General features: G+C 44.4%; 1 protein-coding gene across 9 annotated transcripts in view; it reads right to left on the reverse strand.

The window, feature by feature from the left end:
- The window catches only part of RBM20 (RNA binding motif protein 20), a 209131-nt gene that overhangs the window by 69839 nt on the left and 113657 nt on the right, over nt 1-25635 (reverse strand). Inside the window, exons 1-3 of one of the 9 annotated variants that reach the window (XM_067024698.1) lie at nt 13848-14057; nt 12208-12320; nt 10791-10908 (exon numbers count right to left, since the gene is read on the reverse strand). The exons of 6 other annotated variants lie outside the window; for them this stretch is intronic. Coding sequence is in view for 1 of the 3 variants with exons in the window: in XM_067024691.1 (XP_066880792.1) it covers nt 13848-13930 (83 nt within the window). In the remaining 2 variants the exon portion in view is untranslated. Of the gene's footprint in view, nt 1-10790; nt 10909-12207; nt 12321-13847; nt 14105-25635 lie in introns of those variants that run through there. 2 more of the 9 variants (XM_067024693.1, XM_067024691.1) reach the window with 2 other exon arrangements.

The raw sequence follows: 25635 nt of genomic DNA on the forward strand, positions 1-25635 counted from the left end.
CTTAGCCTATCAGCATTAATAACTTAAAATTCAGGTGCATATAACAATCATACCTCTGAGCCAAAAATTGGGGCATGTGGTCTGACACCCTAAAGGATAGAACAGAGGTCACCCTCCTGTCTTCCTTGGTTTTTCACTGTCACATCACTGCCTTATATTGAAAATAACTGTTTCTGTGCCTCTCTCCCTCCACTAAACATAAGCTCCACCAGGGCAGGGAGCATGTCTCGGAGATTCTCACATTTTCCAGGCACACTGCCTCGCACTTGGTGGGTACTTGGTAACCACCATGAACAGAATGAAGAAGGAAGATAATGGATACATTATAGGAGGGAGAATCTAAACATATGCAGAAAGCAAATGGATTTTGCTGTTGTATACAGCTTAAACTTCACTCAGGTACAGAGACACCGGCCTAATGAGCTGTCCACAATTCCCCCATTCCTAAGCAAGAGTTCCAATACTCTCACTCCCTGTCCAAATCTAGGTTTTGAAATCAAATGGATAATCCCTGTGGTAGGCTGAATAGTGAACACACACACACACACCCAAAAAATATCTCTACATCCTAATCCCCGGAACCTGTGAATCTTACCTAAAATGGTAAAGGGGACTGTGCAGATGTGATTAAATTAAGGATCTTGTGATGGAGAGATTATCCTGGATTATCTGAGTTGACCCAATGTAATCACAAGAGTCCTTATAAAATAGAGGCAGGGGAATCAGAGTCAGAGAGAGAAGATATAAGGATGGAAGCAGAGTCAGAGAGGAGAAAAGATGCTATGCTGCTGGCTTGGCAGATAGGGGGAGGAGCCATGAGCCAAGGAAATGCAAGTGGTCTCTAGAAACTGGAAAAGACAAGGAAACAAAATTTCCTCTAGAGCCTCTAGAAGGAACCAGCCTTACTGACACCTTGACTTTGGCCCCATGAGACTGATTTTGGACTTCTGATCCCCTGAACTGTAAGAAAATTTTAAAATTTAACTGTAAATTAAATTTGTGGTAACATGTTACAGAAGCAATAGGAAACTAATAAAATCCACCAAGAAAATTAGATGCAAAAGAGGCTTCCACTCAGAAAGGCAGCAGTGGGTGTGGGGACATTGGCTGGATCTTTCTGGTATGAACTCTTGCCCCCAGAGGTCCTGGGGAGCACAGACCATCTGACCCAGGATCTGAACACCCTCTGGGAACTTAGCCAAGAGCCAGAAAAACCCAGAGGTCTCTTCCTTTTCCGAGTCACATTTCTCTAAGCAGCTGCAGCAATGGCACCCTGGGAAAGCTTAGAATTACAGACCCTTAGCGATCAAGTCATCCACCCCTCTCATTAACAAAGAAAGTGACTTGCCCAAAGGCACACAGTTGGGTGGCAGTAAAACCTCAATGAAAACCCAGAGCTTTCAAAGCAGCTTCTAGTGCCTGACAGAATGGCCTTGCCTCCAAAAGCCTTAAGTTCCAGAACTATCTATTTCATCACCAAATTATCATCTCCACCCATATTTCCCTGTGGTCCTCCCCTCTGTTCAGTGAGATGCTGAGTACCTTCCACACGCAAGGCACTTGCTGAGCACTGGGGAGATGCAGAGATACAGGCCCTTTCTGGAACCCCTGTCAGCTCCAGAAGTGAGAGCAGGGTTGCCCCTTTGTCTGGGGAACAGGTGGGGGGCAGGGTTCTATGCACCTGCCACATCCTCTCTTCTAGGTCCTGTGCAGCAGCTCTGTTTGCAGTCATATGGTCAAACCTCATCTCTGGGCAGGAGGGAGTGCAGCCCAGTCAGGCACATGACCTGGCCATCCGGCACAGAGCTAGAATAATTACCACACAACCCCACAGAGGGCTGGTCCACATTCGCAGAAGAAACAGCACAGCCACTCTGAATCATCCAGGCCTCCACGAGGCTCACTTCCCCCAGGGCTGAGGTTTTGTTTCCTTTCCTGAGCCGTTAATTGTAACAAAGAATTCACAGCGCAAAAAAAAAAAAAAAAAAAAAGAATTCACAGTGCGTAATTACATTAAAAATTTTGGTTCCCTGCTCACTTAGAAAGTTGGGTTTTTTTTTTTTTCGTTTATTCTTTGGTTTTGTTTTTCAATTAAAGCAGAATTTCTCTCAAGAGTTTTAGAAATAAAATACAACATAAAGGAGAACGAGTTGCCTTTATAATACTGGGAGATTTAGGAGCTCCAGATGAAAACTGTTTCTAATGGCTTAATCCCATAGTGTCAAATGGATGTGTGACATATTGCACCCCCTGGGACAGCCAACATCTGTCTCTAACCCTCACTCTTTGTCCCAAAGCTCTTTCACATTTCATTCTGAGTCCCCAGCAGGATGTCATGATGGATTAGTATTTGGGCACAAGAAGTGAGGCACTGTCCTTCTTCAGTTTGAGTCGGGGTGCTGGAAATTCAGCACGATTTTTGAGACATAATCCATCCTGTTCTGAAAGGAAGGGAGGGTACCCAAGACACAGACAGGGGCGGTGGGGCCTCTGCTCTGAAACAGACTCCAGCAAAGGGGCCAATGGGGCTTCACGAGTTTCATTCAGCCCACAGGGACTGAGCACCTATTATGTACCAGGCAAAGGTGCTAGAGATGGAAAAAGAGAAATCTTCCCGAAACCATAGGGGAGACAGGTCAACACAGAGAGGATGAATGTTCCGAGGTAAGCACAAAACAGTAAGGTACACGAGGAAGCGGTTCAAGCCTCAGACATTTCAGAGAAATGTAACAAGTGGAAGAAAAGGCCAACTCCCTGAACTCTGAACAAAAACTTACAAACATTCCGAGTTTATTAATCAACCTACAGATGCAAAGATGCATCAGCGGTTGGTGAAAGGCAGCTATAGGGTGAGTTGTGGTCAGAGATCCAGCTTCCATCTGCCTGTTACTGGTTGTATGACGGGGGAATGTCGCTTAATTTTTCCAACCCTCATAATTTTCTCATCTATACAACAAGAATAGTAATGTCCACCCAAGGTGACCCAGTCCCGGACAGTCAGAGCCCCCGGCCACAGTGACTGGCTCAGGAATGGACACTCCTGGATACTGCTGGAGCTGTCAAGAGAGAGACACTTGTCTTCTTGTCAGGCCATGGCCAGGTTGCTAAACTGGCAGAATTTAAGCCACCACTTAAGGATGCCTGAGAATAAAGCCCACCCAAAGACACTGGCCTGGAGACAGGGGCACAGGCCACTACTGAATGTCTGCATAGGGATGCCTCATGCTGGCTTCCCCTGGATCTGCTTGGACTTTTCTTTCCATGAACCAATGCATTTCCTTTATGTGCTTAATAAAAATAACAACGTAAAAAGAAAGCCAACCTACTTGAACCACCTGCATGGAATTCAGACGGTTCCCTCCATGGCCTCACGTGGACTCAAGAGCTCCCTGTCACGCCCCAGCAACTTCTGCAGAACAGACTGACCATACGGACCCAGCAGCTGGAGGCGAGGGGACGCTCGGGCAGGCACTTTGGTGTATCTGCTGACTAGAGAGACCTGCTTCCTGGAGGTTCGGGAAACAGAACGCTCCTCCATCCTCGGAGGACTAAGAGACCCGCACTGTGGTCATGAGGTCACGTATGAATAGGGTGCCAGGGGAGAGGCCCCGCAAAGGTGTGGGCTGCACAACCTTCTACAGGTTTGGAGATCCGGCTCTGGCCACACAGGTGCTCCTGTGCGAGGGGACATAATGCCTCGGCCCTCACCTGGGAGCAGTTTCTAAGCCTCGCCTTTCATTCCTCAGCACCTAACAAGCCATTTTTTGTTGTACTAAGAACTGGCTTTATTATGCAAGGAATTCATTTATCCCCCAGGAGGAAAAGTTCTTTATTATAGATATGATGGTTCTCTGGTCTTCTTTCACTTGGAGGACAGGTAAGTGTACATATTGGGCTGTGGGCTGCCCTGTACGAACCAGGGTAGGAAATCAGGCATCCTGGGTTCCAGTCATAACTCAGCGCCTGTCAACTGAGTCACAGTGGACAACAGACCTTACCTCTCTGAGCGTCAGTGTCCTCGTCTATTAAAGGAGAAGTCACAGGCTTCCCTGGTGGCGCAGTGGTTGAGAGTACGCCTGCCGATGCGGGGGACACGGGTTCGTGCCCCGGTCCGGGAGGATCCCACGTGCCGCGGGGCGGCTGGGCCCGTGAGCCATGGCCGCTGGGCCTATGCGTGCGGAGCCTGTGCTCTGCAACGGGAGAGGCCACAACAGTGAGAGGCCCACGTACCGGAAAAAAAAAAGGAAGTCACAGTCTTTCCTCATTTACATTGAGGGTTGATGCGGGATTCACTAAGGAGTTGTCAGAACGCTCTGGAAACTGTGCTGTACAGACGTAAGGATGTGGCATTGGCCGAAGATTACTGGAAAGAGAACATCTTCTGTGTGATCACAGCACACTCTTCCCTTTCAGAAAACATTCCTCTACAGAGGAAGTGATATTTGTCACTCCCGTCCTTGGAGATAATCTCATTGCCACTAGGATTCAGAGTAGAAAGAGGTAAAGTCGATTCAGCCATATTAATGGAATACCAACCATACCGATGTGATTGAGCTCTGCATCACACACATGGGGTGCGGGGATGGGAAGGGGCATTGCCCAGAGGCTAAGGGCACAGGTTTCAGAGTTTGTATCAACCTGGGTATGAATTCTAGTTTGCCACGTATCAGCTGGTGACTGTGGGCAAATACTTATTCTCTCTCAGCCTCAGTCCTCATTATTTTTATTTATTTATTTATTTATTTGCGGTACGCGGGCCTCTCACTGTTGTGGCCTCTCCCGTTTGCGGAGCACAGGCTCCGGACGCGCAGGCTCAGCGGCCATGGCTCACGGGCCCAGCCGCTCCGCGGCACGTGGGATCTTCCCGGACCGGGGCACGAACCCGCGTCCCCCGCATCGGCAGGCGGACTCTCAACCACTGCGCCACCAGGGAAGCCCAGTCCTCCTTATTAAAGCAGAGATGGTTATATCTGAGCTATAACCTAAGCTATAGGTTTGTTCTGAGAGCTAAATGACAGGGTAGGCATAAACTGTTCCACACAGCTCCTATACACAGTAAGCAGTCGCTAAACCAATGCAGCAGCAAGCGGCACTACCACTAGACTTCTTACCACTATCACTACCATTACTATTACTATCATCACCGTCATCGTAATCATCATCAGGGCAAAGGGCAGGTGAGCTCTGCCAAGGCAGAGAGACGAATCTTCCTTAGAGACAGATAGAGATGGATGACAGAGCACACAAAGAGATGTAAACACAGAGAGAAAGGAAGTAAAAAAAAAATAAGAGTGGACATGTGCTGGGAGAGGAGGGAGCAGGAGTGGGGACGGACACTTGGGGGGAACACAGAGCGTCATCACAGCCGCTTGGTGAACTGGATAAGTAGTCAACGGTAGATCTAAGGGCCATGCAATAACACGAGGACGCAGCTGAAGTTCAGTGGTATGAATGTGTGTGGACTCACAGCAAGCTTTTCCCTGGTAACATTTGGCCATCCAGAAGCAGAAGCCAAGAACCGCAGCTCAGAGCATGGTGGCACCTACCCCAACGGGACTGGTCACATTTTCAGTAAGCACCATAACTTCCAAGATAAACAATCAGGAATTTAAATTCACTTCCAGTTCAACACAGTCCCCTTTCCAGGCCAAGCAATGAATATGCCATTTCTTCTCACGTGGTAAGATACAAAATACCATCCGGATGAGAGAGCTCATGACCAAGGCAAGAGAATGTATTCCAGGTTTGTTCACACTTTATGGAGCAAACCAAATCAAATCAAGTGCAATGGTCAGGGTCAGGGTCAGGTCAGGGTCAGGCCTTTGCTGGGTCCTGCCCTTCCATTGCCTCCTGGGAGCTAAACCTCAAATCATAAATTCTCAACTCACTAGGTTAGGATATGAACCACAGGGAACATCCCTAAGTGTCAGGTTACAAAGATGACAACGATGATACCACAGTAATATTGGGGCTGAAGTTTAAACTGTAGCTAGTTATCACAAATGTTAAGAGCAGGAAGAGATCTCAGAGACGATTTAGTGTAACACACTCATTCTACAGAGGAAAAAAGGGAAGCCCGAAGAAGCTGCCATAATATGTGAATCAGCCCAGTCACACAGCTAGATAGAGGAGAGCTGGGACTGGAAGCCAGTCCTCATCCTTGTGCCTCGGGGCTCATGCAGCCACTAGGGTGTACCGTCCCCATCAGCACGCAACAGGTGAGTCTTCTTTGTGGGAGAAGAGTGAGATCACACACTTTTTTGACAGTGCTGTCTTCCTGGTAACAAGAGATCTCCTGGATTATCACTTGAGAGGCCTCTGTGACTAATTTTGAGATGACTGGGTTCATGCTGGCATTATCCCGTGCTTGGGTTTTAGCCTGACATTATCATATGATGATTCATATCACCATGACACCTCTTGGAATGGTTCATAACAGCAATGATAATCCTATCATCTCTCTTTTGTTTCATATTTTTTAGTTGGAGTGTTAGTGTTTTCACCTCATTAGATATCTGACCTCTAGGACAACCATATGGGTAGGTAAATCAAATATGACCATTTCCAGGTTATATTAAGACTGAGTGAGACCAAGAAAGGTCAGATGAATCACCAAAGGGCATCCAGCAAATAAGGGATTAGGCTGGGACTTGAATGAGGGTCTCTTTACCGTAAGGCCGGTTTTCTATCCTCGGTTTCCACATTCATTAAAGGGAGCTTCTAAAACCACATTCCTGTACCTACTTCCTTGGGTGCAGTTTTTTTGTTTGGGGGGGAGTTGTTTGTTTAAAGGTACTAAATATAAAGCTATTTTTTTTATTTTGTGTTTTTTCTCCCAATTTATCATTTTCTAGCTTTATGAGTATATAATTAACATATAACATTGTATAAGTTTAAGGTATACATGTAATGATTTGATACATGTATATACTGCAAAATGATCACCACAATAAGTTTAGTTAACACATCTAGGATGTGATGTTAAATAACACATTTGATGTCAAATCACCAGCCTTTTGGTCCATTGCACTCTGTACCACTTTAATCAGTCAGAATAAGATTCTAGGAACCTGGGGGACGTGCAGTCACAAAGGGGCAGCTAGTGATTTTATAACTGACAAGAGAGGGCCTGCCTTTCCTGCTGGAGTTATTAGAAGTGCTCAAAATGTGCAAAAGAGACCTGATAATGCAGCAACTGCAGAGAATACACATCCTGCCAGTGTCATAACAGGAAAAGACTTAAAGCAGAGAGGATTACTGTCAACTTAACCACCAAGAGCCAGATATTAGCTTTGTTTTTTCTTTTCCTCCCTTCTGTACCAATTTTCTTTCTTTAAAATATCCTTTATTTTATAAAATGATGCTATTGTAGGCGGTAATTTATTTTTCATATTCATATTTGTTTTGTTTTGAATTATAAAACTACAAAAATCTAAAGAATATAACAAATACTTATTAATTAATTGCTCATCAGTCCAAATTAAAAAATGCTACCGTTATGGGTATTTTGGGCCCAGATGCTTTTTATCAAAAAAATAAAAGTATACAGATAAAGCTGACATCCCCTTTGAGACACTGCCTAATTCCACCTTCATCTCACCAATAACATCTACATATGTGTGTATATCTATTTATCTATATATCTGTCAGTTTACCCACCTATAGATAGAAAAATTATAAAAGTAAGAGACTTTTTCTGTACCTGCATGAGCTCATAAAACAGCATGTAAGACTGGTTTCAACATTTCCCTTAAAGAAACAAATGCATATTCTTCCAAGTTTCTTTTCACACACTGAAGATTGAAAGCAGTGTGGTGGAGTGAAGAAATTGGCGAGCTAGAACTCAGAAGACCCAGGCCAGGTCCCACAGCCACCATTTACTCCCAGTGGGATTACATGTCAGTCAACTTCCCTTTTTTTGTAACATGAGAAAGCTGGATGAAAGGATCTCCAAGGCCTCTTCCACCTTTGAAATCTGATAACTCTAAGGTTTAACTTCCTCCTCTGTCAAATGGAGATAATAATGTCCACCCTGCTAGCTGTTACAAAGATCAAACATGATGTACAGGTGTTCTGCAAAGCACAGTGATGATAATAATAACAGTTGAGTAATATTGAATTATTATTATTATTAGTCACAAATTGAGCTATTTTTAAGCTCCTGGGAATGCTTTTAAAGAAACTATTGTTATACTATAATTGTTATATATATCTTGGTTCAGATAGATGTGCTGCAGTCCAGCCAGCATGAAATAATTTAATTTCTTCTAACCTTCCTTTCTTGGGCAGGCAGTTCTACACAAGGAGAGGCTCTCATCTCTGTCCATGAAGACTAAGTGAATGAAATACCAAAAAGTGCCTCGCCGTAAGGCTCTCTCCTCTACGAAGCATGCCACAGACAGAACCAGCTTTCACAGTAAAATGCAGCTCAGAGCCATTCGGGACTGGAGGTGGTTTGCCTGAGACACAATTCTTCAGGAAATTCATGCAGAATTTCACTCATTTTGTGCAGGCTGAAATCAAGGGGGGTGATTTCACTTCCAGGGGTTAGGAGAGATCTTTCTGTTTTCTCAGTGACATTAAGATACGGTGACCTCTCAACCCACAAACTTTTCTAAGGAACATCAGGGTCTTTTGAGACAGAAAAAGAAGCTGTTTGAAATGTATATTTAAGGAAATTCCCTGGCGGTCCAGTGTATAGGACTTGGTGCTTTCACTGCAAGCACTTTCACTGCTGTGGTTCAAGTGCAATTCCTGATTGCGAAATAAGACCCCACAAGCCGTGGGCGTGGCCAAAAAAAGGTTGAAACGTATATTTTAAAACTGCTATATAAGTTCTCTATGAAGCCCAATGTTAATGTTTATACAAGCAAATGAAATATTTAGGGGTTTATAGGCCACTACAGCCCCAGGGAAGAACAATGGGCACACGAACACCTTTGCAATACACTGCTCCCTCCAGCTGGACAACTTCCCCACTACTCCCCCTCACCTGGGTAACTACCATCCTTCAACATGAAGTTTAGATGGCACCTCCTCCAGGCAGCCTCCTCTGATTCCTGCCCCAATCCAGTGTGTGCTTGTGCCCCTTCGGTGAGCCCCCATAATGCCCTGCTGTTCTGCTAAGCTTCAGTTATACTATAACCCCTACCACCCTCGCTACTAATCGTCTACTCCATCACTCATCTGATGTCCTCACACCCCACGGTCATTTTGAAGGCAGAAACTACATGGCCATTTCATGTCACGGTGCCTGGCACACAGTATGTGTGTAGAGCCAATAAACACATCTATACATGTACACACCTGCTCCGTGTGTGTGTGTGTGTGTGTGCAGAGATAATAGCTGTGTATCACATTCTCAATTTGTTTTCCTAGCTAAATGTGCCATGTGTACGCTGCTAAAAGGCTTTGAAGATGAAGCTCTGTGGAGAATGTAGATTAGACTCCGTCTTTGAACACTGTCAAAATTATGTAAATACCATCACCACATCAAGCATAAAATTCTAAAATATTCAACAAACAGACTTGTTGCCACATTTTTCCTTTTAACTAAATCTGAAGAAAACGCAATTTCAGTGTGTGATCTGAGGAGATATGTGCCTAATCTACATGATTCTGAAATGAAACACATGTTCCAGGAATGGTCCCTATGTTTTCTAAACTTTATTTTCAGTAGTTTATACCACTGAGATTTTTCTAGTAAATGTACAAGGATGATTATAAAACTCAAGCCAATTTTAAATCAAAATAAAAATTTAGATTAATTTTAAAGAATTTAAATTCTCACTCAGTAAAGCTGGTCTTTTCCTAGAGTTGCCTGATTATCACCTGGACATATTAATCAATGTGATTTAAGCCAAATACTAGGAGTCCATATGAAACTGAGGAGGCAGTGTGGGGTATCTGGGGAGGAGGCCAGGAGAGACAGTACTTTGGTTGTAAGTAGACCCCCTTCTTAGACAGGCTCTGTCACCAATAATCGTATATCTTATTGCAGTCAATTTACCCTGCAGACCTTAGTTTTCTCATCTGTGAAATGGGAGGGTCAGATGAGATAACATTTAAGGTTCCTTTATGCCTTGTGATTTCAGGATGGTGGGTGTTTTCCTAAAGCTGTTATTTATGGACACATGGAAAAGCAAGGATGATCTGGCCACAGTGTAGAGACAGATTTCAGCCGAAGAGACCTGAGTTTCTAGGCTCTATTTTCTCCTCTAGTCCTGGGTGACTTCAGAGGCACTTAATCTCCACTTAGATCTGTCTGTGAAATAACAAGGTGAAACCAGAGCAGTGATTTTTGAGTGTTGAAAATCAGAACATCAGGAAAATCAGGGGCATCAGGAAAGTTTCAAAACACAGATGCTGAGCTCACTCCAGTCTCTATCTTAGGAGGTCTGGGTTGGGACCTGAGAATTTGCATTTCTAACAAGTCCAGGTGATTCTGATGCTGCACTTTGAGAACCACTGAACTAGACGATCTTGAACCAATCTTCCAACTCTAAGAATCTATGGTGAGCTAGAAGGAATTTAGTAACAGCTGTATTTTTGAGGAGCCACCTCTATCTACTAGTCGTGCAGTACCCCAGGAAGGGGCTTTCTTTTCCATGCAAAGGAAAAATGTGACTATTCTTATACCTACCTTCCTTTAAGAGACTCAGCAGACATGTTCAACAACATTTGGCCTCCTGGAATCAAAACACTCAAGGTTCACAAACCTCAGGTAATTTAGCTGGTAGACTGATTGGCTCCGTGTCATGTTATCTTTGTTGAATAGGAAGAAAACATACCTCCATTTACACTGAGTTCACTAACACAGAGAACAGAAGAATCAGACTCCAGAATGTCAAAAGTTCTTTAGTCAAGCAACATCATCATGAGAAAGTCCACCTTCCAACTCACCCTAGGCTTAAAAAAAAAAAAAAAAAAAGTCTTTGATAAAATCATCTATATCACTAGATTTCAATGGCACTGCGATTACTTGAGGTGTTTTTTTGTGTGTGTGTGGTACGCGGGCCTCTCACTGCTGTGGCCTCTCCCATTGCGGAGCACAGGCTCCGGACGCACAGGCCCAGTGGCCATGGCTCACGGGCCCAGCCGCTCCGCGGCACGTGGGATCCTCCCGGACCGGGGCACGAACCCGTGTCCCCTGCATCAGCAGGCGGGCTCTCAACCCCTGCGCCACCAGGGAAGCCCTGAGGTGTTTTTTAATGTACTGATGCTTGGGTCCCATTTCCGGAGATTCCTTTTCACCCTAGGCATTGGAATTTTTAATAGCTACCCGGGAGACATATTGTGAAATGAAGTTTGAGATTCACCAATTTCTAAAGGAATAGAATCAATCTGTTCTTCATTACTCTGATCCCCACAAGCCATTTTTTTTTTTTTTTTTTTTTTTTTTTTCCGTATGCGGGCCTCTCACTGTTGTGGCCTCTCCCGTTGCAGAGCACAGGCTCCGGACGCGCAAGCTCAGCGGCCATGGCTCACGGGCTTAGTTGCTCCGCGGCATGTGGGATCTTCCCGGACCAGGGCACGAACCCGCGTCCCCTGCATTGGCAGGCGGACTCTCAACCACTGCGCCACCAGGGAAGCCCCCCACAAGCCATTTTTGTCACTACAAACAGCATGACCATTTGGCTTAAGTTATACTTAAGAATAAACACTGAATTTTTTATATGCCCGCAGAGGGTCACAAACACTTTGTGCACTCAGTCAATATTTTTTAGCTATACTGAAGCGTCTTTCACACAGTTCAAAAAATATTTTTTGTGGCAAGACTGCCCCAGAGTACATATACAGTTTCTGCTGTAAGAAGCCGGGTGAGGTTTGCTGGGGGATGACTGTTGCCTTCTAAATTATAAGCACCTTGAAGACATCATCCACATCCTAAAATCTTTCAAATTCCTGAGTGTCTGTCTGGCTCAGGGCCGGGCAAATTAGAGGCACTGAACAAATACTTATTCAACTCACTCGAATTTACGACCATCACTAGACCTATGGGAACAGAGACCTTAGCAGAATATGCTAAGTGATTCATTGTGGAATATGAGGTATATGTTTCAGTGCGTGTGCTGGGAATGTGCCCTGTTTAATTTTTTTAAATTCCTTAGAGTAAATGAGAATATTATGGTTGAGGCTTTTTAAAACACCATGTAACTATTTATTTGAGAAAGTGGATGGAAGTTTCTGGTGCCTTAAGCAACATACCTTGATGACCACAGCCAACAAAACACAGGTGCCACCCAAGGCAGAGAATATTCTATGTAGGTGACTTCTGACTTTTGCCTCTGTTTTGCAAAGCGGTGGTCGTATGAAAGTTACTGTGGAGAGGAAACAGAAAGCAGCAACAGAGGGACAGGCCCATCTCGGTTACACGTGCACATGCCCTTGTAGATATTTTCTCAAATCGCCACAAATTAAACCTGTGGTTCGGATCCAAGCAGATTGAGAACTGCCTTGGCTGAGACAAAAAAGAATGGTTAAAACCCGATGGCTGGCTTTTCACTCAAAACTGCTCTCCAGCCCTTTCCCCTGCTACCCCCATTGCTAATTAGGGGCAGCTGAGGCTTGACATGTACACAGTTCTCTATAGTAAAATTGATTATTATATTACTATGGAAAATAAGGAAGTCATTTCGTTCAAAATATCAAATTCCACGAAATCATACGTGGCAGCTGTTAGTGTATGCATGTGGGGGAGGGGTGAGTGTGTGAAAGTATTAACCTCTCCCCTTCAGTTTTCTGACATCTTGGCAAAAACGTGCAAAAAAGAAAGAAAGGAAAAAAAAAAAAAAGATTCCAACACATGTAAGACAGAAACCAATGGCAAAGCTACATATGGATTTTTATAAGGTTAAAAAAATTCCCATGATGTAAGATACATCATACACACCATTTTACGAGAGGGTGGATTTACTTTGACATGCTTGCAAGCAGAGAACCAGTATTCCTCTCCCGAATGTGTCAAAGCGACTTTTAATTGCATCAGATAAAGAAACGAGGTGAGTCACATTTGGTTGTGCTTGAGCCTGCTAACAGATCGTCACATCCATGTCCAAATATGTCCCCTGAACCTCATGACAGGAGCTTATATACTTGCTTGTTTGGGGACTATTAAAATAGTCGTGTTTTGAAATGTAATTTACTTAAAGATACCTAAAGTTGCTGAAATGCATATCATGGCTCCTTCCGAGGTGCTCAGAAGCAACTTTCATGCATTCTTTTCTGGCAAAATATTTCTCCTCATGAATCCTAACACAGCACTCCCCTCCAGTTCATGAGTCTGACTCTACATTCAACAGATACGAGACATTTCAAATGCCTTAAGGTTCATTTTCCATCATAGACAAATTCCAACAATTAACACAAAACACCTCAACCTTAGGAAACCCCCATTATTCATAAGATTTCAGGATTTCGAAAATGTCCCCTTACATTCCCTCCGATCTGGTGATAACGCGATCTGGTGTTAATGCAATCTGTTTTCCGGTAGCCATGCGACTTTTCTTTATAAAAGAGTTTAGTAACCAGCATAAAAAAAAGCATCTACACTTCCTTCATCAGCGGGGATCGCTGATTTCACTTGGGGTCATGAGGAGCTGTTTTAGGTCACATGTTACCCTGCTGTTGTGAATCATTTATTACAACTTTTTTAAACAGGAGGGGGTGGGGATACAGACAAATTGCATACTCATGTACAAATGCTTAGCGCCAAGAACATGGTCAGAAGTGCTGCCCGGACTAAAGAATTAAACAAGACAAAACAGAACAAAAAACAAAATACCCCACCAAACCCTTGATTTCCTGCTTGGGCTGGGGAAAGGTAGGATGATGTCATGCAACCTTACCTTTTCAAAAAAGAGCAGGGCTCCTGGCATGGAGCGCTCACCTGAGGCCACTGAAGCCCGGAATCATTTTGGGTGTCGCGCATGTGCCTCCCTAGAAAATTCCAATGACATTCTACCAGCTTTCCGCATGCCAGTCATGACAAGCATCCACTGAGACTCTCCCTCCCGAGTCTGGGAAGGGGCAGAGGAGGGGGAAAATGAGCGAGGGAGCCGGCGAAAGAGAAAGCGCGGTCCCAGGCACCGCGCACCCGGCTGGAAGGGCAGAGTCACATGCCTCCAGGAGCCATTCCTGCTGCATTACACATGCTGAGTGTAAATGGCAAACAATATCAGTCGATGTTTATGCCACATGTTCTCAGCCTCTTCACATAGCAACACCCAGGCCAGCTCTATGCAGACAGGACTCCTGAGACTGCTTCTGAAGGAGGGAGGCTGGTGCTAACCATGAGTCCATCTTTAATAAAACTCCAAAGCCTTCAGTCCTGGTTTACTTTCCTATTTTTTGTGGGTGGTGGTGGTGATGGCGGTTTGTCTGTTTGTTTACTTGCTTGTTTTTGACTCTGGGTTTTCACGTGTGACGATTTAGTCCTTAAGGTCCCCAAAAGGACCCCACAAGGACCCTTAGTGATGTAGCCACCTCAGACAGCACGGTCACACTGACTCCCAACCCGCAAAACTCCTGAGCAGCTGGCCCCTCTTTCTGAAATTTTTGTGGAACAGGAGGAGCTGGAGTGAGGCGACCCACCGTTTCACCTTCCGAAGTAGTCACTGCAACACTTTTCAGCAGGAAAAACCGGCTCTCTTCTGCTCTAAGCAGGGGCCCTTAACTGGGGGAGAATTTCCCCCAGGGTATGCTGCAGACGTTTTGTTTCAGAATTGGGGGCGCTACTGGTGTCTACTGGGCAGAGGCCAGTGGTGCTGCTAAAATCCTAAATGCTCAGGACAGACCCATAAGCAAGGATTACCAGCCCAGGATGTCAACAGTACTGCAGCTGAGAAAATATCCTACAGCTAAGCCCTTCTAAAAGTCTTGCAAAAAATGTGACACCAAGAAAAAAAAAAGGAAGGAAGACGGAAAGAAAGAAAGAAAGAAAGAAAGAAAGAGAGAGAGAGAGAGAGAGAGAGAGAGAAAGAAAGAAAGAAAGAAAGAAAGAAAGAAAGAAAGAAAGAAAGAAAGAAAGAAAGAAAGAAAGAAAGAAAGAAAGAAAAGAAAAAGAAAGAAAGGAAGGAAGGAAGGAAGGAAGAGAAGAAAACAAAGCCAGGAAGCCCCTCTCTGTGAGGCACTGACTGAAGGTCATGGGTTCCGTGATGGTCTTGGCCTGACTTACGGTTTAATTACTTAGGAACTTGCTCACTTTTCTCTCCCGGAGCCATCATTCTCCTGCCACTTTTCTTCCTCTTCTCTTTCCAAATCCCACACTGTAATACTTAATCAAACCAACTAAACCTTCACGTGATTTTCTAAGTCAAAAGCTGCTGTCTGCAGGTGCCTAATTGCCAGGTTACACAGAGCAGCCGTCGCCCCTTCGTGCCCTGTCTGGACCATCCGATGTTCATCTGTGATGGCCACAATCCCGCATAACACCCTCGCAAAACTATTCAGGGGGGTACACCTTCTACAGGGTAAAACCTCCCCAAAAGAGCTTAGAAAGGACTAGAGACGAAAGCTCACAGCATTCTCCTATTTGACTGAGACTCCTTGGGGTGGGGGGGAATGGTCACCAGCGTCAGGGAGGCGCCCCTCCTGTTAGGACTCAGCGTGTGACGTTCCTGCAGCCACTGAGAAGCCTGTCTGAACAGACGGCTCCCAACTGCCCACCAAAAGCCAGTCCACCGCCCACTTGCCCACTGAGCTCCTGGAGAGCCCGAGGGCTCTTTCTTCCTAATTTAGTCACGGCTCACAGGCCGCCCCAGGCACCCTGGCTCTCTGCCCCTCACTCAGTCACAGACACCTAAAAGCACCAGTCCCAGATCCTGACCCACGGGATCCAGCCAACCTGGCCACAGCCGTACTTATGCTCAGGCCTTGGGCCCCTCCCATGATCTCCTAGGTCTCCCCAAGGCACGAGGCTAGGCTCCAACCAATCATTGAACACTTTGCCCTTCCTCTGTCTCTGTCTCATTTCATTATACTTGGCACTCTCTTAGAATAGGAGTTTCATAAAGGCACTCCACCACACACATCTCCCGAAACCCGTATCTAAGCCTCTGCCCTCGCTTGTCCCGAAGGAGAAGCAGTGGTGTGTGGTTAAGAACGCAGGCCCTGGAGCAGACAGCGCAGGCGGCCATGGGAGATGGGACGAGGACTGTGCCTCCCTCCAGGATTACGGAAGAAGGTGTGTGTCCAACAGCCCAGGGCCTGGTGCAATCGGCGCCGGCTGAGGATGTGTAATCGTGAGCTCCACGGCATGATACACTGATGGTGAACTTAATTATTAAGGAAAAAAGTGCCCGATACATGGCCTAGAATGCAATTCCCAGGAGAAGAAAAGTCAGTCCTTAGAATGAGCCCCTGTGATTGTGCAGTCCTAGCTCTTACCCAGAGATTAGGACACAAACCCTGGCCCCACTTGGAAATGAAGAGCCAAAGGCGGGAAGGAGGAACAAGAGGTAATACTGAGGGTGGATATGCAAGGCATTACACTACCCACACATTCTCTTGATCTTCACAAGCCTTAAAAAATTAAGATCACTATCCCCACTTTATAGATGAGAACATTGAGGCTCCAAACGACTGGGTCACTTACCCGAAGCCCCAAAGTCAGTATGTGGTGTTTTGAAAAAGGTCTGCTTGATTCCAAAGGCCTTGTCCTTCCACTAAAACACCTTTCGGTGTGCAAGGTGAGCTGTAAGTATGAATAACAGAGTAAAATAAGATGAATGCTGCAGATAAGGTGTGTTCCAAGTGTCATAAGAGCAGGACGGGCTCATAATTTGTGGGGCCCCGTGAAAAATGAAAATACGGGATCACTGTTCAAAAATTGTTAAGAATTTCAAGATGGCAGCAGAGGAGCATTAAACCTTCTAAGCAAAGGGCCCTATGTGAACCCATACCCACGAAGCCTGTCCTGAAAGGGAGAAAAGAGCTCAGAGAGGAAAGAGGAGGGGTGGGAGACTCATCATCCACCCACCTTGACAGCAGCGATCCCCAGAGCACCACAGCCCAAGGCCGTTTGCTGGACATCCAAGCCTGTCCTTGTTTTCTCAGCTAATCCTTTCTCCTGCTACAGAGCCAGTATTAACACAGGGGATGGGAAGGGTTCAGTGGTGGACCTTGGGCTGGGAGAAGCAAAAGACAAGTCTGGCCCAGATGAATGCTGCTATTTGTTATGAGACTATGAGTTCCTTGAGGTGACACAATGGAAGGGGGGATAATTTGGCCTCCACTCCTGGGCGACATCCCAAAGGGGGTGGTGTAGTGACCCTCAGTGGAAGGTGGGCGAGGGGTTACACACAGTAACATAACAAGAGACACACCTGACAGGGGTATACAACCCATGGGTGAGGGATGAAGACAGTGGAAGGTTGAGAACCGAATATAAGGAACTCTCACCTGGGAGGAGGGAAACGTGGGGTCTGCACCTGGCTTCAGTGTGTGACCTCCACCCCATTACAGAGTCCTTGTGGCTCAAAACACCCAAAGTGCCAAGCACACAGGAACTTAAGGGCATACCATGTGGCCATGAAATGTGAAGTCTGCGGTCCACTTGCTATTTAATGTTAAATTAAAAACCAGTGCTGTTGGGAAAGCTAGACAGATGCATGTAACTCAATGAAGTTAGAACACTCCCTCACACCATACACATAAATAAACTCAAAATGGCTGAAAGACTTAAATATAAGACAGGACACCATAAAACTCCTAGAAGAGAACCTAGGCAAAACATTCTCTGACATAAATCACAGCAATGTTTCTTTAGGTCAGTCTCCCAAGGATATAAAAATAAAAGCAACAATAAACAAGTGGGACTTAATCAAACGTATAAGTTTTGCACAGCAAAGGAAACCATATACAAAATGAAATGATGACCTATGGACTGGGAGAAAATATTTGCAAATGATGCCACTAACGAGGGCTTAATTTCCAAAATAACAAACAGCTCATTCAATTCAATAACCAAAAAAACAAACAGCCCAATCAAAAATGGGCAGAAGACCTAAATAGACATTTCTCCAAAGAAGACATACAAATGGCCAACAGGCATATGAAAAGATGCTCAACATCACTAATTATCAGAGAAATACAAATAAAAACTACAATGAGGTATCACCTGACACCAATCAGAATGGCCATCATCCAAAAGTCTACAAATAGTAAATGCTGGAGAGAGTATGGGAAAAAAGGAACCCTCCTACACTCTTGGTGGGAATGTAAATCGGTGTAACCACTATGGAAAACAATACGGAGGTTCCTTAAAAAACTAAAAATAGAGCTACCATATGATCCTGCAATCTCACTCCTGGGCATGTATCCGGAGAAAACTCTATTCGAAAAGATACATACATGCACCCCAATGTTCACAGTAGCACTATTTACAAAAGTCAAGACATGGAAGCAACCTAAGTGTCCATCAACAGATGCATGGATAAAGATGTGGTACATATATGCAATGGAATACTACTCAGTCATAAAAAAGAATGAAATAATGCCATTTGCAGAAATATGGATGGACCTAGAAATTATCATAATTAAGTGAAGTAAGTCAGCCAGAGAAAGACAAGAATCATATGATATCACTTATATGTGGAATCTAAAATATGATACAAATGAACTTATTTACAAAACAAACAGACTCACAGACATAGAAAACAAACTTATGGTTACCAAAGTGGAAAGGGCAGAGGAGAGATATTGATAAATTAGCAGTTTGGGATTAGTAGTACAAACTACTATATGTAAAATAGAAAAACAGCAAGGTCCTACTGCATAGCACAGGGAACTATATTAAATATCTTGTAACAATCTATAATTGAAAAGAACATGAAAAAGAATATTTATGTATATGTATAACTGAATCACTTTGCTGTACATCAGAAACTAACACATTATAAATCAACTGTACTTCAATAGAAATAAATAAATAAATAAAATCTTTTTTAAATTAAAAAAATTAAAAGCCAGTGCACAAAATTGCATATATGTTATGGTTTCAGACATGTAAAAGGCAAAATAACCCTTAGGTAAGAAGAAAAAATATTGAAGAACACACCAAAATGTTAACAGGAGTGGCTGTGTTTAGATGGTAGAATCTCAGGTAACTGTTTCCTCCTTTCTCCTTTTGTAGATGTTCCAATTTTTCTCTAATAAACATGTTTATTTTTCGGGGCAAAAACGTATTTTTTTTAGAGACAAATGAATTCAGTTGGGCAGATACTGCCCCATCTAGCTTATAAGGACCTTCTAATGAGTTCCCGTATATTAAGTTGTCTATCACCACCTCTTTGCCAGAGCACACACCTCTCTCCTGGAGAACCATATGCCAAAAAGTAAGGGCAAGACACCTGGAGAAGCAAGGCATCCACGTTTGTCCTCTCACGAAGGCCCAAGCGCACAATCCAGGTGCGTTTTCACACTTGTACCGGGAAGGCACTTGTACAAAGCAGGCAGAGCAATGCGGCCTGTTGCTCAGGGGTCAACGACGGCGCATTTTATGACCTCAGACTTCTCACTAGAGAGATCAAGGTTGCCAGCATCGAGACAGCTTCATGGCACATGCTGCAGTTCAAAGTCCGCAGCGTCTTTCCCTTTCCCATTGCTGGCTTGGGGGTGGGGAGGGGAGCTCTGATTTCACTGCAGACGGTCAGGCAGGACGGAGGGGAAAAGGCAGGGTCACAGCTCAACCCCCGGAAGCTGGCTTGGGCCCATGGCCTCAGTCCTATGTACCCGTCAGGGTGGTACTAAGTAACTGTACCTCCTTTGGGGTGTGCAAGTGCAGAGAGAGTGGTAACCAATGACTTGTCCAGGCTAGAGCTGGAGTAGAGATTATAGCTGGGCCTCCTCTAATCTTCAGCACACTGACCCTGGAGCAGCCACCTCATCTCTGTTTTCAGCTGAGAATCTTGCTGGAGGCGAATCTCCACCCGCACTGGAGGGGCAGAGCTGGTCCCTGCCACTCCCCGCCCCCCTCCCCCGCCCCAGCCCCGGGATAAGCCAAGAGTTGCTTGGAATAGCCCAATGCTTGGCCAAGCGGTACAGAGGTTTCCATGGCCTAGGAGATCCCAGTGCATGTACGGCATGTGAGAAAACCACTGCAAACATTCCCGGAGCCTTTCTTTGTCACTCCTCTTCTCTTTCTTAACCCTTTCAACAGAAGTGGAAATTCACGGTGAAACTCTCTCCAAAGACCAGTTTCTCTTTATAAGCAGGGCTGACTATGCCATCTTTAGCAATAGGGTTGGGGGAGGAGGAAGCTAAGCCAGAAAAGATGGGGCCTCAGGCCCCTGGGGTGAATGGAAGGCAGTAAGAAGAATGCAGAGGGACCCCTTAAAAGAGCAATAGCAGAGGTTCCAGCCTCTGGTTTCAAAAAGATGCAAGCAAAGAACAAAGACAGGATTCAGTCCCAGAATGAACAAGCTGAGGCCTATGTAACAGCTACATCCTGCACAGACAAAGGCCAGCCCCAGCCCGCAAGTGGAGGAAACCAGTTAAGAGTTGTGAGTCAGACAATGTGGGAATGAGCCCTTCTTAAGAAAGGAAATGGGTTCTTTGTTGGGCAGGGGTTTTTCATTCCCATCTGGTTAACTGTTGTTCCTCTGTGGGTTCTCCAGGGACCCACAAAACACAGGCAGGAAGCAATTTTAAGTTTTCCAGATTTGCTCTTTGAAGACAGAGCCCAGCTTCCAGACATAGATCCCATGCTGGGTTCTCAGGGGGACCATGTCCTCAGGTCACACAAGTGGTGTGACCTTGGCACAAGCGGTTCCCTCTCCTTGAAAGTCCTTCCTCTAGATCTGCACTGTTCAAGAGGATAGCTATTAACACACGAAGCTGTTTAAGTTATTAATATTAAATACAACTTAAAACTCAGTTCCTCGGTTGTACTAGCCACATTTCAAGCATTCAACAGCCACATGAGACAAGCAGCTACCACACTGGATGGTATGTAACATCGCCAGCGCTCAGAAAGTTCTACAGGACCGCGCACTGCTTCAGATCTTCATGTGACTGGTCCCTTCTCAACCTCAGGCTCCTGTGCTACTGTCCCCTTCCCAAAAAGGCCACCTCAGACCTGGGAACCTAAAGGACATATGGTCCCTCTGTCCCCTTATCCTACCTTTGTCAATATCTGAAATTATCTTGTTTGTTTTGTGCTTTATTGCCTGTCCTTCCCCTGGAATATAAGCTGCATGAGAACAGGGAGCTTATCTGCCTCTTCTATTGCTGCCTGCCCAGCGCCCATACCTGGCACAAGCAGAAGCTCAGTAAATACTGTTGTATAAATGACTCACACAGTAGGGTTTACCGCAACACTCAGGGATCGGAGGACACCAGCCACCCAACAGAGCTGCAGCTCATCTTCCAATGGGCCAAGACAACATCCAAACATGGGCCCATAAGAGCACCTAGGGAGACTGAGTGTTGCAGGGGTGCCCAGGTAGTAGCAGAGAAGCCAAAACCCAACCTTGTCCTGATTCTCCTCCAAGAACACTGGTTACCTTGTGTCACCGCTATCAACCCGTCAACAGCGCTGTGCCCAAAACAGTCGCACTGTCTTCCTTCTCTGCTTTTGTAACAGATCAAGATAACCTCTAACATAGTATTACTCTCCAACACGTGATCACTTTTCCTCCACAGGTACATACAAAAGCCAGTAACAGAATGAGATTTATCCTAAGTTTAAGGAGTTGGTATTTTAAGACTCCGCATACTCTATGAGTGCTTTCTGATGCCTCCTCTGGGAGAAGAGAAGAAGGAAAGGGAGGAGGAGGAGAGGGAGGAGGGGGGGAAGAGGAGGAGGGGGAGGTAGAGGGTCCAGTCTACTACAATTGTGTCTTACTATTTACATCAATTAAAATTTAAATGGCAAGAGTATTACATTCAGCAAAACATGATCCCCATGGCCAAACGCCAGAGGAGTATAAAGATATAAAAGTTGGACAACATACCATGTGTCACATGTTACTGAACTTTCACAACAAGCTGAGTACAGAAGTCGCCCTGGTTTGGGATCAAGAAACTCAGCAAGACAATCAGAGGAGCAGGACGTGGGAAAAGAGCATGTGCAATGAAAGAAGAGTAACGAGCAAACAGAAAACCAAAAATAAAAGCAAGCGGAATCTGTGCTTAGAATCAAACTAGGAAGGAATTCCCATTGTCAAGGAAGTTGGGGGCTAGAAACTAACAGCCTGATGACTGCTTGCCAAGAAAGAGAGGGGCAGCTTGGTGAAGCTTTCCAGTGTATCCTCTAATTCTTGCTGAAGAAACAAATCTGATTTTAAGCTGGTTTCTCCTTAAAGGCACACGTGGCATTTGTCTACTGAAGTTCTACCTGCTCTCTTAGTGGCATTAATTAAAAAGTGCATCAAACTCATCTGTGTAGAACAATGCAGAACAGTGATTTCTGAGCGAGCTGGTGAAGAGAACACATCTTTCACTCCAGCCATGTTTTATTAATCAAATTCCAATATCCATCCTAAGATGATTTCCAGGAAACTGAGTCTATTCTGACACATAAATCATGAATTAATTTTTGTTTCTTTGTGTGAAGCTTGGTGATAGGCAGCAAGATTGGTTTCCACCTTTCTCCACTTTGTCTTTTGCTAAGTCTTAGAAAGAGACGCACAGCCACCTTTATACTTGACTGAAGGATGGGCCTCCGGAAAGGTCACACTCACAGATATGAACCCAGATTGGGGAGGGATGCTCACTGAAGTGTGGCGAAGGAAAAGAACCCCAGACAGCCCGACCAGCCAAGTCAAACCTCATGAGCAATGGAATGACAAACATCACAGATGGCTCTCACAGTCAGCCTCAGGGGCCCCCACTAAATCTCAGCTCCTTTCTTAGGTGACCATTCTTACTTAATTCTTTGCAAGATTTTAAGCATCCTGGGAGCAAGGATACCACAATACCCAGTATGATGTTTTCCAGACAGTAGAAATCCATTAAGTGTTTTATCAATCAACAAACGGTTTACAAGCTTTTCCTCATGTTGACTGTCATTTCAGAGGCTTCCATCCAAATCTGGGATGGGAGAACCAAGGGGTCAAAAATTCATTCTTGACATTTGGGATTTAAAGTTTTGAAAGCTTGATCCAAGACCAACTGGCCAAAGCGTGATGCTGAGGCTTGGCCAAAGACTGGACTCACAAACCTGACCCAGGCATATCTACTTATCCGTGGCCAGAGTCAGGAGTCCACCTTCACTGTCACAGACACACGTTGCAGGGCTAAGGCATCAGGCCATGAGAGAGGAGGCTGCTGACTAATGCTGTCTCTACCATCTGAATCAAAGCCAGCTGCCCTCACAGCTGCTCTGGATTTGAAAAAGCTGGACCTTGGCCATTACAGGGCAGCTCAGGACCAGGCTGAGGTGTCAGGGAAACCAGCTAAGAGTGGTTTTCCTTTGGTGGTTATTTTTTCAAGGCAAGGATGCAACTTATTAGCCAACCAACTGAAGTTACCCCTTGAGGAAAGAACAAGTGGTATCAAGCAAGAGGAGCTCTTCAATTTCATAATGTCACTGGAACAATCCATCAAAGTCTCATACCTTTTTTCCCCAAAAATCTACACACCAGATCAGTCTTCCACAGGATGACTACTAATCTCTTAACACACACACACACACACACACACACACACACACACACAACTTGTGGGCCCACCTTCCCTTGATCTTTTGGCACGATAAATTTCTTAAAGGTAAATATAGTGCATAATTGTACACAATAAACATGGAACAGCTGTTTCCCATAGGGCAGGTTAGGTAGGGGATTATTCAGATAAATCCTCTGGCTGAAAAAAACTCAGGATAATCACCTTTAAGCACTCAGGAGTTGAAAAGATAGTGCAGCCCTGCCAGGCCAAGTTGGGGGGGAAGCTTGAACTCAAAGAAACTAGAGAATTATTTGAGTGCCCAAGCTGCTTTCACCCTGAAGACACTGGAGGGGTAAGGGTGACAGGCAACCAGGCAAAGAGCATATTCAATGTAAAGACTTATAGGATACTTTTTCCTCCATGAAGCAGGGTCCCAGAGTACACTCTCAAAATTAGGGTAAACCTGAACTAATCTGTTACTTCCTATTCCTCTCCAACCCCACAGGCCAAGAGAAGGTTGCTCTGTACTTAAGTAGAGCAGGAGAAGGAAAAGGAAGGGGGATAAAAGAATCTTGAGAAGATGTGGCCATAGACCTGTCCTCACGCACATTTAGCCCCAGGAATGTACAGAACAGATGGGCAATTAATTTGGTTTGATGTGGTACCCAACTTGTAGTGCCCCTAAAATCCAGCCATAAGGAGGAAAGTACACTTATTCCAAGCCTCAGAAAATCTCCACAAATAATGTTTTAAGGGCAATGACTAGCAAAACAGTTAATGATAATTGGATGCATAGGGAAGTAAGGCAACATGAGTGAGAACCAGTATAAACAGCTGAGAGCAGAAACACACCTGGACAGGCTTCAGACTTATTAAGTTTAAACATGCTTACCACATGAAAAAAAAGGAAACAACAAGTTTGCAAATATCTGCAGGGAAAAAAGCTGTAGAAGATGACTTAGCAGATCTAGAAGAGGATCAAACAAAACTACTGGAAAGGAAAAATACAGTAACAAATTAAAATTTCTATAGAAATGTTTGGCAGCAAATTAAAAACAACAGAAGAGAGAATTATAAACCAGAGGTTAGATCAGAGGAAAATGTCCAGAATATAACAGAGAAATGTATGGAAAACAGAGAAGAGTGAGTTTACAACATGAAGGATACAGTAAAAAGGTCCAACATACATTTCACTGGAGTCCCAGAAGAGGAAGAGAGTGAGGTCGGGCTGAGATAATTCTGAGGATATAACAGCTAAGGATTTTCCTGAACTATTGAAAGACACCACGGATTCAAAAGACCCACGGACTCCCAAACAGAATAAATATAAAGAAATGTACACCTAGACGCATCATGGTGATCAGTAGGCACAGCTATCAAAACCAAGATTAAAATATAGATTACCTTAAAACAAATGATGGTTAGACTGAGAGATGATGTCTCAACATCAAAAATGGAAGCCAGCAAGAATATACAACAGAGAAAAGGCAGTCTCTTCAATAAGTGGTGCTAGGAAAACAAGACAGCTACATGTAAAAGAATGAAATTAGAACATTTTCTAACACCATATACAAAAATAAACTCAAGATGGATTAAAGGCCTAAATGTAAGATGGATACTATAAAACTCCTAGAGGAAAACATAGGCAGAACAGTCTTTAACATAAATTGAAGCAATATTTTTTTGGATCTGTCTCCTAGAATAATGGAAATAAAAACAAAAATAAACAAATGGAACCTAATTAAACTTAAAAGCTTTTGTGCAGCAAAGGAAATGAAAAATGAAATGAAAAGACAACGTACAGTATGGGAGAAAATATTTTCAAATGATGTTACCAACAAGGACTTAATTTCCAAAATATACAAACAGCTCATACAGCTTAATATAAAAAAAAAACAAACAATCAAAAAATGGGAAAAAGACCTAAATAGACATTTCTCCAAAGACAAACAGGTGGCCAATGGACACTAGAAAAAATGCTCAACATCACTAATCATTAGAGAAATGCAAATCAAAATGACAATGAGGTAT

This window comes from Kogia breviceps, chromosome 2 (genome assembly GCF_026419965.1).
Source record: "Kogia breviceps isolate mKogBre1 chromosome 2, mKogBre1 haplotype 1, whole genome shotgun sequence".
NCBI lineage: Eukaryota > Metazoa > Chordata > Mammalia > Artiodactyla > Physeteridae > Kogia > Kogia breviceps.